This window comes from Procambarus clarkii, chromosome 49 (genome assembly GCF_040958095.1).
Source record: "Procambarus clarkii isolate CNS0578487 chromosome 49, FALCON_Pclarkii_2.0, whole genome shotgun sequence".
Classification (NCBI taxonomy): Eukaryota; Metazoa; Arthropoda; class Malacostraca; order Decapoda; family Cambaridae; genus Procambarus; species Procambarus clarkii.
Genome location: NC_091198.1, coordinates 13,177,558 through 13,190,972, shown reverse-complemented (window position 1 = coordinate 13,190,972; position 13,415 = coordinate 13,177,558). Strand labels below are relative to the sequence as shown.

The following is a 13,415-nucleotide window of genomic DNA, read 5'->3' as shown; positions in this document are numbered from 1 at the left end:
CCGCGTCTACTGGAAGTCCCCAGTCTGTGTTCTGGTTACTGTTCCTAGAAAAGTGAAGCAATTTGTTACCAGATTTATTTTTCACACGTGTTGAGCTGCTTTGATGAGACTGTGCACCCAAGATGGTTGTCATCAGCTTGAAGAGGAATGGAGCATCATGATTCCATACAAAAAATCTGAAGTTTAATGCACTTTGATTTCAATAATTTAATTTTCATCACCATAGGATGCATGCAGCCATTATGGATGTATAAAGTATATCCTCATTTATTTGTGAACTTTCTTCTTAAATCAATAACTTTTCTCAAGATTAATTAAGACCAATTTAGCTAGTTTTCATTGTTATTCTTTACATATTTTATTGTTGACCAAAACCACACATCAGAAGATGGAGAAACCAGAACGTTTCGGTCCATCCTGGACCATTATCAAGTGTGTGTGATAACGGTCCACGACGGACCGAAGCGTCGTCGTTTCTCCATCTTCTCATGTGTGGTTTGGTCATTATATCTTCAGCCCCGCTATTGTGACTCATCGTCTGTTTTTTTATTCATTTCTTCACTCTGGAATAAAGGAGAAAAGGTATCAAAACAACATTGTTACACGGGCTAGTGATGAGAGTGACTTACAGGAGTGCCAGGCGAACCATCATTGCCAGGTGCTCCACGCTGGCCTGGAGATCCAGGCAGCCCAGATGGGCCAGCAGGTCCAGGCATACCAGGGTGGCCCCTCTTGCCTTCAGGGCCTCGGGAACCATCGGCACCACGCTCTCCGGGCTAGAAAAGTATCAAATTCAACTTCTACTTGTTTTTAAAGTTATATTTTTAAATATACAAAAGTATTTGGCATGTATGTTATGATCATGCACGGTTGGTGAGAGGAATAAAATACTTACAAGGCCTGTAGCCCCCATAGGACCCACAGAGCCAGGCATACCGTATGCACGTTCACCAGCTACTTGTATTGCCTGAGGGGCAGATTCTCCAGGTGGACCAGGAGGACCTGGAGGACCAGGAGCACCAGGCTTGCCTGTAAATCCAGGAAGACCTGGTGACCCAGTTGGACCAAGAGGACCTGTTGGACCCTGCACCATGAAAATTTAAAACAAATTTAGTTCTTCAATATCAGTTTCTTTTTAATGAACATCATATACATTTCATAGTACCTATATACTTTTAATAATTCAAAATTTCATAAAAAAAAAACAATAAGTAACCTAGGAACATAATATATTTATCCAGAACTTTCATCCTCAACTATTTTTTTAATTCTTCTTAAATAATGTGCTCTATGTATAGTAACAATTACCAATTAATCAAATAATGTTCACCCTAGAAAATGTGGCCTAAATATTGAACACCTTACTGGTATTTATGGCAACTCTCCACAGTACATCTAGTGCCAACCAGCCCCTCAGCTATTATCTCTGTAATACTTGAGGCTCGTGTGGTACAGTGGGCTTCTTTCTCCACACAATCAGGAATCTCGAAGTCAAGTCTCGAGCAAGACAAAAATGACTGGACAATAATTTTCTTTCACCTAGTGCTGCTATTCACCGATCAGTAAATAGGTGTCTCGAGTTAGGCAGCTGTTGTGTGGGGTTGCATCCTGGGGAAGGTTGGTAGTTTGTACTAGGGGAGGATCTCAAGAGTACATTTGTGACCCCAGAATGACAAAATACACCCAGCTCCTGGTAGGGCACGACAACTCACAATACTGTATTGTGTGCTTCACCAGGTCCATACTTGCTGTTCAGCACAGCCCAGACAAGCCAGCATTATGTACAGGTGTGTACAGATGGAGGCCGTCTTCAATTATCATGAGACCAAGATAGACAAGGCCTGGTAGGTCTGCATTCTCCCAATGCTTCCAGTGGAGGTTATGCATAATGACTCTGTCATTACCAATGCCTCCAGCAACAGTCACCAGGATGTATGCCACACTGAAGGCTGCCCTTCTACAAACAGCAATGAAGACTAACCTTCAACAGCAGGACCAGCTACTCAGCAACAAGACCCTGGCAAACAAAATGCTGACCCAGCCTCTATGCCATGTGCAGTATATCATGCATATTATATTGTATCTGGCCTTTTTCCCAATGAGATCATATGGTCACTTTGGATACAGATCCTGCTGGTACACATTCAACCTGCATTATTCAGTATGGGATGACGATGCCTTATTGGAGCAGTTGGCTACCCTTGCTGATCAGCTCTATATGGCACCAGTGTTCAACCTTGCTGATGCCCAGCAGACTGTCACTACAGCAGACAAAACAATTAGGTGCCCTACAAGGCTGGCGCTCCAACCGACTCGGGAAAAATTACCAAACTGGTTCAAAGCCAGCCCACAGGCGATTGCAGTGGCATCAATCGGGACTCTGTTCCCAACGGACGTTCTAGCACTAGGCTCATAATCGTCAACCACCATGATCCAGGTTGGGAAACACATATGACATTGTTAATGGTCAGTAATCCCACCCTGTCAGTGACTGCACGTCTTTACAGCTCACACATCACGACCAACTGCCATTTTCTCATTGACATGGGAGCAATATCTGGAGTGCTGCCACCACCCCCAGATCCCACTCTCTCTCTTTTCTTAGACCTATGTGCCCTCAACAGTTTTCAAAATAATATTTAGAATACTATTTCAGTAATACAGTATTTGATATTGTGTCTGAAAGTTATTGGGAATTATACATCATCTAAGTTTTGAATTAACATCAAGAATTAAGCTATTCACTTGCAAAAAATTCTTGTTCAAAGAAAAGAATACTGTCGATATAGTGCTCAAATTACACATCTGTAATGCTATGCAAGATGGAAAGAATTCCATACATATTCCATTGAGTATTACTCCAAAATGTATAAGTATATTCATAATGTTAAGGTATGCCCAAAACTGTACATAATTAGTGCCTTATAAAAACTAAATACAAATTACTGTACCTGCTAAGCAATTACAACAATGAGATTGTCTGTGTTTTCTGGGAGAGTCAGCGGGACTCTACCAGAAAGAGGCATTTCATTACATTCAATGCTGGGATTTTTTTTTAATAAAATACTATTATTATTATTATTCTTAACAAAATATTTACAGAGTTTAGCACATCTCAACACAAGGAGGCTCAGAAGTCAATCAGTATGGGACTTTCTACAATATAATGTTCAAGACAACATTATTTTATCTTTCACAAAGTTGGCACATGAGTTTTGTGAAAGCTACAAGATGCAATTACCTAAGTTTAGTTACATTATGAGCGCTACACTCATGCTGTCTTCCCAGCACTCTTTGTTGTATAAAATACTTTTAATCTACTGTGCTTATGGTTTTGGCCTCCACCACCTTCTCACCTAACTTGTTCCAACAGTCTACCACTCTGTTTGCAAAAGTGAATTTTCTTATATTTCTTTGGCAGCTTTGTTTAGTTAGTTTATGTCTATGACCTCTTGTTCTTGAAGTCCAGGTCTCAAGAATTCTTCCCTATCAATTTTATTGATTCCTGTTACTATTTTGTACATAGTGATAATATTGTCTCGTTCTTTTATCTGTTATTTTTGGCATATTTAATGCCTCTAACCTCTCTTTGTAACATGTGCCTGTATCCCAGTGATGGAGATTCATTAAAATAGCCTTAGTGAACACATCTTGTGAACAAGCAAGTGAACAGCTAATTATTTGTTCCTATATCACCTCTAATATAGTTCCTATATCATGTTCCTATATCACTGAGCTAATTATTTGTTCCTATATCACCTCAATATCAAACTAAAAAAATACATAAGTTATGAATGATTATATAGAAATAATCCCAACAGGAATGAAATAATGTTGTCCTGTAATAAGCTGCAGCAAAACTAGTTTTAAAAACTAGCTCTTGAATGCAGTTTTCTAATTGTAGCTGTAATTGTGTTACAATAATGATAATTATTATTATTATTATGATAAAACTAAAAATAGGTTATGAAACTGTTTTATAGATAAACTCAGCAAGTTGCAAACTTACAGATGGTCCAGGGAGGCCACGAGGGCCTACAGGGCCCTGAATACCCTGGGATCCCTTAGGGCCATCTTTTCCAGAGCGACCAGGTGGACCCTGAGGGCCAGCTGGTCCTCTCTGTCCAACTCCTCCCATTGGGCCAACTTCACCTCGCAGACCTTGCTTGCCTGGCTCTCCCTGTAATATACATAATGATGCTAGAGTGTGTCATGGGATTTATAGAATTGATCACAAAATATAGGAAAATGTTGAACAAACTAAAATACTACTTTACCTTAAGACCTGGTTGCCCTGCATGTCCTTTAGGTCCCATAATTCCTAATTGTCCAGGGTTGCCTGGTGGTCCTTGAAGTCCTGGAGGCCCTGGGGCTCCCTGTGGTCCCTCTTCTCCTCTTTCTCCTTGCATACCTTGAGCGCCCTGTGGTCCAGGTGTTCCAGGTGGAGAAGGCTCTCCAGGAAAGCCTGGTTCACCACGGCCTCCTGCTGAACCCTTGAGGCCCTCGGGGCCTGGTGGACCCATTGGCCCTTGAGGACCCTAGAATTCAAGAGTAAGGGTATTAGCATTTCAAATTCTGTAAATACAGTAATTCATTTAAAGCTGGTGCCTGGGGTATACCAAGGTGTGACACAGTGTAGCTGGTGCCTGGGGTATACCAAGGTGTGACACCGTGTAGCTGGTGCCCGGGGTATACCAAGGTGTGACACAGTGTAGCTGGTGCCCGGGGTATACCAAGGTGTGACACAGTGTAGCTGGTGCCCGGGGTATACCAAGGTGTGACACAGTGTAGCTGGTGCCTGGGGTATACCAAGGTGTGACACTGTGTAGCTGGTGCCCGGGGTATACCAAGGTGTGACACCGTGTAGCTGGTGCCCGGGGTATACCAAGGTGTGACACAGTGTAGCTGGTGCCTGGGGTATACCAAGGTGTGACACTGTGTAGCTGGTGCCCGGGGTATACCAAGGTGTGACACCGTGTAGCTGGTGCCCGGGGTATACCAAGGTGTGACACTGTGTAGCTGGTGCCCGGGGTATACCAAGGTGTGACACAGTGTAGCTGGTGCCTGGGGTATACCAAGGTGTGACACAGTGTAGCTGGTGCCCGGGGTATACCAAGGTGTGACACCGTGTAGCTGGTGCCCGGGGTATACCAAGGTGTGACACTGTGTAGCTGGTGCCCGGGGTATACCAAGGTGTGACACAGTGTAGCTGGTGCCTGGGGTATACCAAGGTGTGACACAGTGTAGCTGGTGCCTGGGGTATACCAAGGTGTGACACTGTGTAGCTGGTGCCCGGGGTATACCAAGGTGTGACACAGTGTAGCTGGTGCCTGGGGTATACCAAGGTGTGACACTGTGTAGCTGGTGCCAGGGGTATACCAAGGTGTGACACAGTGTAGCTGGTGCCTGGGGTATACCAAGGTGTGACACAGTGTAGCTGGTGCCCGGGGTATACCAAGGTGTGACACAGTGTAGCTGGTGCCCGGGGTATACCAAGGTGTGACACAGTGTAGCTGGTGCCTGGGGTATACCAAGGTGTGACACAGTGTAGCTGGTGCCTGGGGTATACCAAGGTGTGACACTGTGTAGCTGGTGCCCGGGGTATACCAAGGTGTGACACAGTGTAGCTGGTGCCCGGGGTATACCAAAGTGTGACACAGTGTAGCTGGTGCCTGGGGTATACCAAGGTGTGACACTGTGTAGCTGGTGTCAGGGGTATACCAAGGTGTGACACAGTGTAGCTGGTGCCTGGGGTATACCAAGGTGTGACACAGTGTAGCTGGTGCCCGGGGTATACCAAGGTGTGACACAGTGTAGCTGGTGCCCGGGGTATACCAAGGTGTGACACAGTGTAGCTGGTGCCTGGGGTATACCAAGGTGTGACACAGTGTAGCTGGTGCCTGGGGTATACCAAGGTGTGACACTGTGTAGCTGGTGCCTGGGGTATACCAAGGTGTGACACAGTGTAGCTGGTGCCCGGGGTATACCAAGGTGTGACACAGTGTAGCTGGTGCCTGGGGTATACCAAGGTGTGACACTGTGTAGCTGGTGCCTGGGGTATACCAAGGTGTGACACAGTGTAGCTGGTGCCTGGGGTATACCAAGGTGTGACACAGTGTAGCTGGTGCCTGGGGTATACCAAGGTGTGACACAGTGTAGCTGGTGCCTGGGGTATACCAAGGTGTGACACAGTGTAGCTGGTGTTGGATATTTCCAACATCGAATACAGCATTGTTGTATTCTCATTACTTATTACTAACCATATAAATATTGTAGTAAGTAAAACTAACAACTCGTAGAATTCTCATGTACTAATAATTCATCTGTGCATTAGGCTAGAATTCTCACGTCACCTGACGCCAGTATTGCGTCAGATTTCTTTACAGTAAAACACATTATATTCAATTTGTGTGAGAATTAAATACGATTCTCCATAATTAAAGCATTCTGTATGACAACTGATTGCAGACGAATTGTTCTCTAACTAAAAGCCGAATAGAGCGTTAGAATCATAGCGTCTACCTCACGATAGTGTTAACGTCATCAATGAATGCCATGGGGAGACATTAATTCCTCTCCCTTATATATTTACTATTCTTAAATAGGTAAATAATAATATTTCGTTCCTCTAAATAATAAACCCGTCCAGTCTTTAGAGTTTCAAGCGCGAATGCGAGAAATATTAATGTTCATGCCAATAATTTGTGTTATGAACGTCGACTCGGCGTGGGTTGGGGGACGCCATTCGGAGTCGGTGCGTGGACACGTGCAGAGCTGAAAGGAAGCAAACTTGCGCTCACCGTACTCATAAGAATACGCCATTGTCCAGCAAATAGGACAAGTGTGTCCATCCACAGATGAAAGCCGCCACTGTGAGGCGTGAACGACCTTGCAGATAATATCTTCAACTAGTGCTGGTGTTAAATAAGGGACCCCTAGACTTGGTTCCTGACGACACGTGATCAGCCAGCTTGAAACGCATCAATCCAGGATAGGTTCACCGGAGCCTGGGATGCGAAATTACGGCAATCTTAATACTTATACAGTGCCCACAGCTAAGTACCTTTTATTTGATGCATCATTTACAGGTTTAATAATAGCGGTGTGATTGCGCGTCACGCGGCGAGATAACACCTAACAACAGGTGATTAGAATTCCATCTGTATATATTAATAATCTTGAATATGAATTGAGTAGTTAAATCAATTGCTACTGGTAGTTATTTATCTTGCAGCTCGAGAGACGAATTCCTCATGCTGTCTTCTCCATGTTAACCGTGCCATTCGTCAGTGTACCAGACTTGGAGATTAAGAGGACTTCCAGGGTTATCTAAAGGAACCTACAACAAGCTAAGGCTTATTTCTTTTTTCTATATTCTAGCAATTTGATACATTCAGAATGTTTCAACATAATGTGTGATTTACTGTAACTCATTGCTATGCTCATATTCATGTTCTTCTTTATATGAATAATATTATATTCAGCATTATTTATAGGATTAGATTATTATTAATTGAATTAGTGAACGAACCACACTGATTCCTGGACGTACTGACCTCCAGTAATAACCCCCCAATGTAGGTGTTTGAGGTTTGGTTTCTTTAATAATACAGCCCATTAATTATTCTTATGATCATACTTTCTAGTCATATCCATAGTCACTGGTTTTCTCTAGAAATTTATCTAATGATCTGAAATTCTCAGTTTCCCTCTTTACTTTAAAAGCGGGTGGTCCTTCGTAATTTAATTTACTACTTTAATTATTAATTAATCAGAATCAAGCCCAAATATCCCACATTATGGTCCTTCGAACCGGATAGGCATTAAATTTATAATTAAAATATTAACCATTAATAACTAATCCTTGTGTGATAGTAGCTAGACTAACTATTTAATTAATTGTGTCAACTAACAGTGTAACACATCAGTTAGTCTAGATCACACTAACAGCTACCTTTACATAGCTTTAGTGGGTCATAACCAAGTACCCACAACATTTAGACCTACACTTCATACTGAAGTAGAATCCTTAGGTCACCAAGAGCAACAGCTCATAACCTTATATTAATCACTAACACCAATTAAATGTTAACCATTTAGGCTATACCAATGTTTCAATGTATGGCTGTCAGCAGACTGTCCATTATAGCCTGAATCCATGTTATAATTACTGATTCACTCAAGTCAGTGGATCATTAACATTTAGGGATCCAGTATACTAATATAAATTACTGATCTCATATTAGTTAATCATTACTAACCCTGATAATATTTTATTCCACAATTAGGAGTACATTCAGGAGTTAAGTAATATTACGGCAGTAGAATACTTGCCAAACACAATTAATTCCTTTGTGTTCATTTAATTTCTTATACACATAATTACACAAGTGTATATTATATAAAATACAAAAAAAACAAAAACACAGCACAATTATTTGCACATTACTGCACCATAATATAATCTTTGCCAACCTTATTAGGTAGCAATTTAGTCTGTGATTGTGTTGAATTTGGCACAAGCACCGACTAAATATAGTTGTAGTTTCTCAAGTAGAAATTCTCACGACTAGGCTTGAGCTAGTTAGTGACACATATATTATTCTTTTGTGCTGACCCTATCAAGGGTGGGATTAACCATTTATTGTGTAATTATTTTATTGCATATTTTATGTATGTCTTTGAGTGTTACTGTAAGTCCACTACCCATCCGAGGCTGATTTAGAAGAGCTAAGCTGAGGAACACCTGTAGTGAGACCAAGGTACCACTCAAATCTTAGTTGCTTATTATTAGGTAGGTAACTAACCTCTAAATGAGGTAAATTACAACCAGCCTCAAGAAATATTAGGCTGTCAATACTTATACCTGCTCTACATCAAGGAGCAGAACATAGCTATACTACTAGCTATATAAGCCTTATAAGGCTCAAATTTACATCCAGAATGGATACTCCTGAAATATTAAAGAGAATCAGTATTATCTTGAGAAGTCTCCAAAAGTACCTATCAAGACGACTTAACGACTGCGACAACTGTTTAGAAAACAATCCAATTGACTTCTTTGAGTTCAACCTCTACACAGAGGCAGCTAACGAAAAATACGTCCAGGTGAAGGAGACCATCGAGGCTTATAAAGACAAACTCTTTAGCAGTAATACTGACCCAAACGAATTAAGTCAGATCGAATATGATCTTGATGAATATGAAGATACCATTCAAGAAAAGCTAGATCACTATAAAAGAGTGCTTGCGAAACAAAATGATCCTGATTGGATAGAACGTTTTTGTAGAAAAACTACAACCGAGCAAGCACACAGCTCAGATGAAATACATGAGCTACAACAAGACGAGGAGAATCCTCCAATCAATGCTGATCACTATATAAGATCAACAACTGAAGTTCAACTTTCATTTTCTAACCTCTCATCTAATACCGCTTCATGCGATGATTTGTTTACAGAGTCTGATCAAATTTCAGACCACTCTTCTCAATGTTCCCTGGATTCTATAAGTTCGATACATAATGCTACTGAATTAACTAGCTTATCACCAGAACCCAGAGAAACAAGTGAAGCTGCAGATGAAACAAGTGAAGCTGCAATGATCAGTGAATCTGAACCAGAAAATGATAAAGCTAATGCTGCAGCAGCAGCCGAAGCTGTAATTAAAGCTGAGGCTAACCAAGAAGCCTTGAGCAACACAAGTAATGGTCACAATTGCTCACAACAGCCTTCTAAAGTAAGTGCTAACAATGAGAAGACTATTATAAACCTTGTGCACCAATTATTAAATTTATCTTCACCAGAACAATCAGTTGACTCTTTACAAGCCTTTAGTTTTCAGCTTGAGTCACTGATAAATTCTTTCAGTAAAGAGGTGGATCACCCAACTACTGAGTGGATGACTAAAATTATCATCCAGAGAAAATTGTCTGGTGACACACTTAATAAACTATATGTATGCCAGAATGGTAATACCCTGTCAATGCAGGATATATTTACAGGTTTGCGTAATATGAGCAATCATACAGCAGACCAAGCAATTAATGCTAAATCTGAATGCACCAAAACTGTACCTACATCAGTTTCCTTACCTGAAACTCCTAAAGTGACACTGTCACTAGGTAACCAAGGTGCTAATACTCAATGTGACAATAATCAGTCAAATACTGATTCATCAGTGAGGCCTAAGAGTCCCACAGGTGCTCCTAAGAGACTTAATAGTCCAAAGAGCACTGCTAATAATCCATGTAACCAAAATCAGTCAAACACTGATTCATCGGTGAGACCTAAGAGTCCCACAGGTGTTCCTAAGAGACCTAATGGTCCAAAGAGCACTGCTAATAACTTCACAGGTGCTCCTAAGAGACCTAATAGTCCAAAGAGCACTCCCAAGAGCCTATTAATGGTTCCCCAGAGTACACCAAGTACTCACAAGAGAATAAATAACAAGCAAATGCAAGCAGCAAAACCATCACAACCTGCAAATACTGTTTTACCTAAATCGGTAATCCCTAAACGAACTGTAGGATGAGGAATGTGCTTGTTTTGCCATCAAAAACATTCTCTGTACAAATGTGCTAATTATCCTAATAGAGACACAAGAGTCAGACGACTCAAACAGTTACATAAATGTACTAGGTGTCTCAAACCACATAATGTTAACAGCTGTGACACCCCACTGAACACCTGCAAAAGGTGTAGAAGGGGCAAGCACCATGCTGCACTGTGCAAATTAGTTAGGACTAATTATGTCAATCCTAGAATAGGACGTAGAGAATCTACACCAGTACAGTGCTGCAAGGTGCGAGATGTGTACAGCGTAACTTCACAAGCATCTCAAGTGGATGCTGCTTTGCCTACTGCCCAACTTCAAGTGAAGAACAGAGGAGCCAAGATCACCATACGTGGACTATTTGATCAAGGTTCCCAGAGAACTTTCATTACTCAAAGGGCAGCAGAGGCACTTAATTTACAACCAATAGGACAGGTAAAATTAAACTTGTCAGGGTTCATGATAAATCGAGGAACCCATGAATACACAGTAGTTCAACCGCTTGTACGACTAGGTAGTCAAGCCAAGGCTGTCCAAGCCATTGTTGTAGATCAAATACCTTTAGACTTACATATTAAGGGTCTGGGGTACACAGCCCACTTCCTGCAGGAACGTGAAATTAATTTGGCTGACAACAAATTAATGTCTGACCGCCTTAACAATATAGATGTACTAGTAGGAGCCGACTACTATTACCAGTTCATAACTGGACATGTTAAACGATTGGGAATGAATATGCTCCAATCTGCAGGAGGCTACTTACTTACTGATAAAGTTCTGAATGTGAACAAGCCTAAACCTGCCAATAATAAATTAGTCAGCAGTAAATCAATTCTCCAGCAGCAAGCTAAAAGGAGAAACACAGCTGAGTAATAAACTCAGATTGAATGTAGTGCAATTGATACTCGCCGAGATGTTTCATAGCTCTCAGTGAAAACCAATGGTCCGTACTCAAACAAGTACAAGTCACAGCGACCAAACTATTGAATTCACTGCAGACCTAGAATTATTCTCGACAAGTAGTAATTGACCACACTCAGTCTTCCTAGTTAAATTGTAATGTTAGGCTAGAGAATCTAGTACTCCCTAGGAATTAATAATGTTAGGCTAGAGAATCTAGCACTTAATGCCACTGGCATTTCCTGAATTTAATAATAAATTCACAAGGACCACTGGTCCACTATACTTGCGCTTAAAGGTTTGCCAAGAAAACCTTCTTAATACCATGTTTTCTGCAATAAGAGTTAGTGATAAATACTTGCATTAATTGTTTGAGTTGTTTTCTTTCGTTTCTGCTTATTTAGTGTAGGAGCGCAACACGAACAAACTTGCAAACTTACTAATATGTAAGTGAATTTCCAGAGAACTAATATGTTTAATGCATTACAGTTAAACATCGGCATTGTTAATTAACATACGCCATGAGCTTAATATAGCTCACCTTAGAATTAACGTAATAATATGAGTGCTTGTTCACCATGCGTACGAGCTTAATATTGCTCGCCATGACAATTGAATGACAAAACTCCACCTCGTTAATTCGAGTTCACTGAACTCACCCTGTTAACTGTTGACGAGTTCACTGCAACTCACCCTGTTAGCACCAGCTAACGAGCTCACTGTAGCTCACCCTGTCAACACTGTTGACGAGTTCCATGTAACTCACCCTGTTAACTGTTAACGAGCTCCATGCAGCTCACCCTGTTAGCACCAGCTAACGAGCTCACTGTAGCTCACCCTGTCAACACTGTTGACGAGTTCCATGTAACTCACCCTGTTAACGGTTAACGAGCTCCATGCAGCTCACCCTGTTAGCACCAGCTAACGAGCTCACTGTAGCTCACCCTGTCAACACTGTTGACGAGTTCACTGCAACTCACCCTGTTAGCACTAGCTAACGAGCTCCATGCAGCTCACCCTGTTAGCACTAGCTAACGAGCTCCATGCAGCTCACCCTGTTAGCACTAGCTAACGAGCTCCATGCAGTTCACCCTGTTAGCACTAGCTAACGAGCTCCATGTAGCTCACCCTGTCAGCACTGCTGACGAGCTCACCGTAGCTCACCATGTTCAAGAGTTTAATATAACTCGACCTGTTAATGAGCTCAATACTGCTCACAATGTTAATTCGAGTACATTTTTGCTCACAATTAGCTTAGTCCCTTACTTAGGTAGGTTAGAAATCTAAACCATTTATTTAGGTAGGTTTAGGGACTTTAGTAGTGTCAACTGAGTACTAGCCTAATCTGTACTCACCATTAATTACAGTTGACTATACTTATAGAGACTGATTTAATAAACTCAAATTCATGTAAAGGTGATTTCGTATTAAACAGTTTACAGTGTCAAGCCTATGAGCTACCATTTAATTAGCTCATAAGTCAGAATGACTAGGCTACTAATCTCACTGTCGACTCAGAATTTTCCTTGATTTTAATGAATAAACTTTTCAGTTCTCTACTTTCTATTATTTTAGCTAGTTAGCAAATTAGTTGTACCATCAGTCAGCATGACTACTGCACGGCAGTGCACATTAATTCAATTTCCTCATTTGAATTTGAGGTGATCGTGATGCTGCGTGATGTTATTGTCTAGTAACTCAATAGTTACAAGTCACAGCGACCCTAGACAGTCACCTTACTGTAGTGTCATAGTCTCCTTGATCTTAAATGACTAATAACACTTTACTGTATAATCATACAATAGTGTTATCAGTTCTTAGGAACTTATTCTGAGTTTACCTACGATTCAGCAGCTACGTAATACACCATTACATGTCACTGCGACCCTAGTTGTTGAGTTTATTGTGAGCTTTAGAGTGTTCCTGATTACCGATAACTTACTCATTTAATGTTTCATTAT

The 13,415-nt window shown here is 41.3% G+C and overlaps 1 protein-coding gene across 1 annotated transcript in view; it reads right to left on the bottom strand.

Moving 5' to 3' along the window:
• The window catches only part of LOC123763235 (collagen alpha-1(IX) chain), a 155,766-nt gene that overhangs the window by 13,950 nt on the left and 128,401 nt on the right, over positions 1-13,415 (bottom strand). Inside the window, 4 exon segments of the mRNA XM_069302992.1 lie at positions 630-776; positions 896-1,084; positions 4,010-4,180; positions 4,278-4,538. Coding sequence (XP_069159093.1) covers positions 630-776; positions 896-1,084; positions 4,010-4,180; positions 4,278-4,538 — 768 coding nt within the window.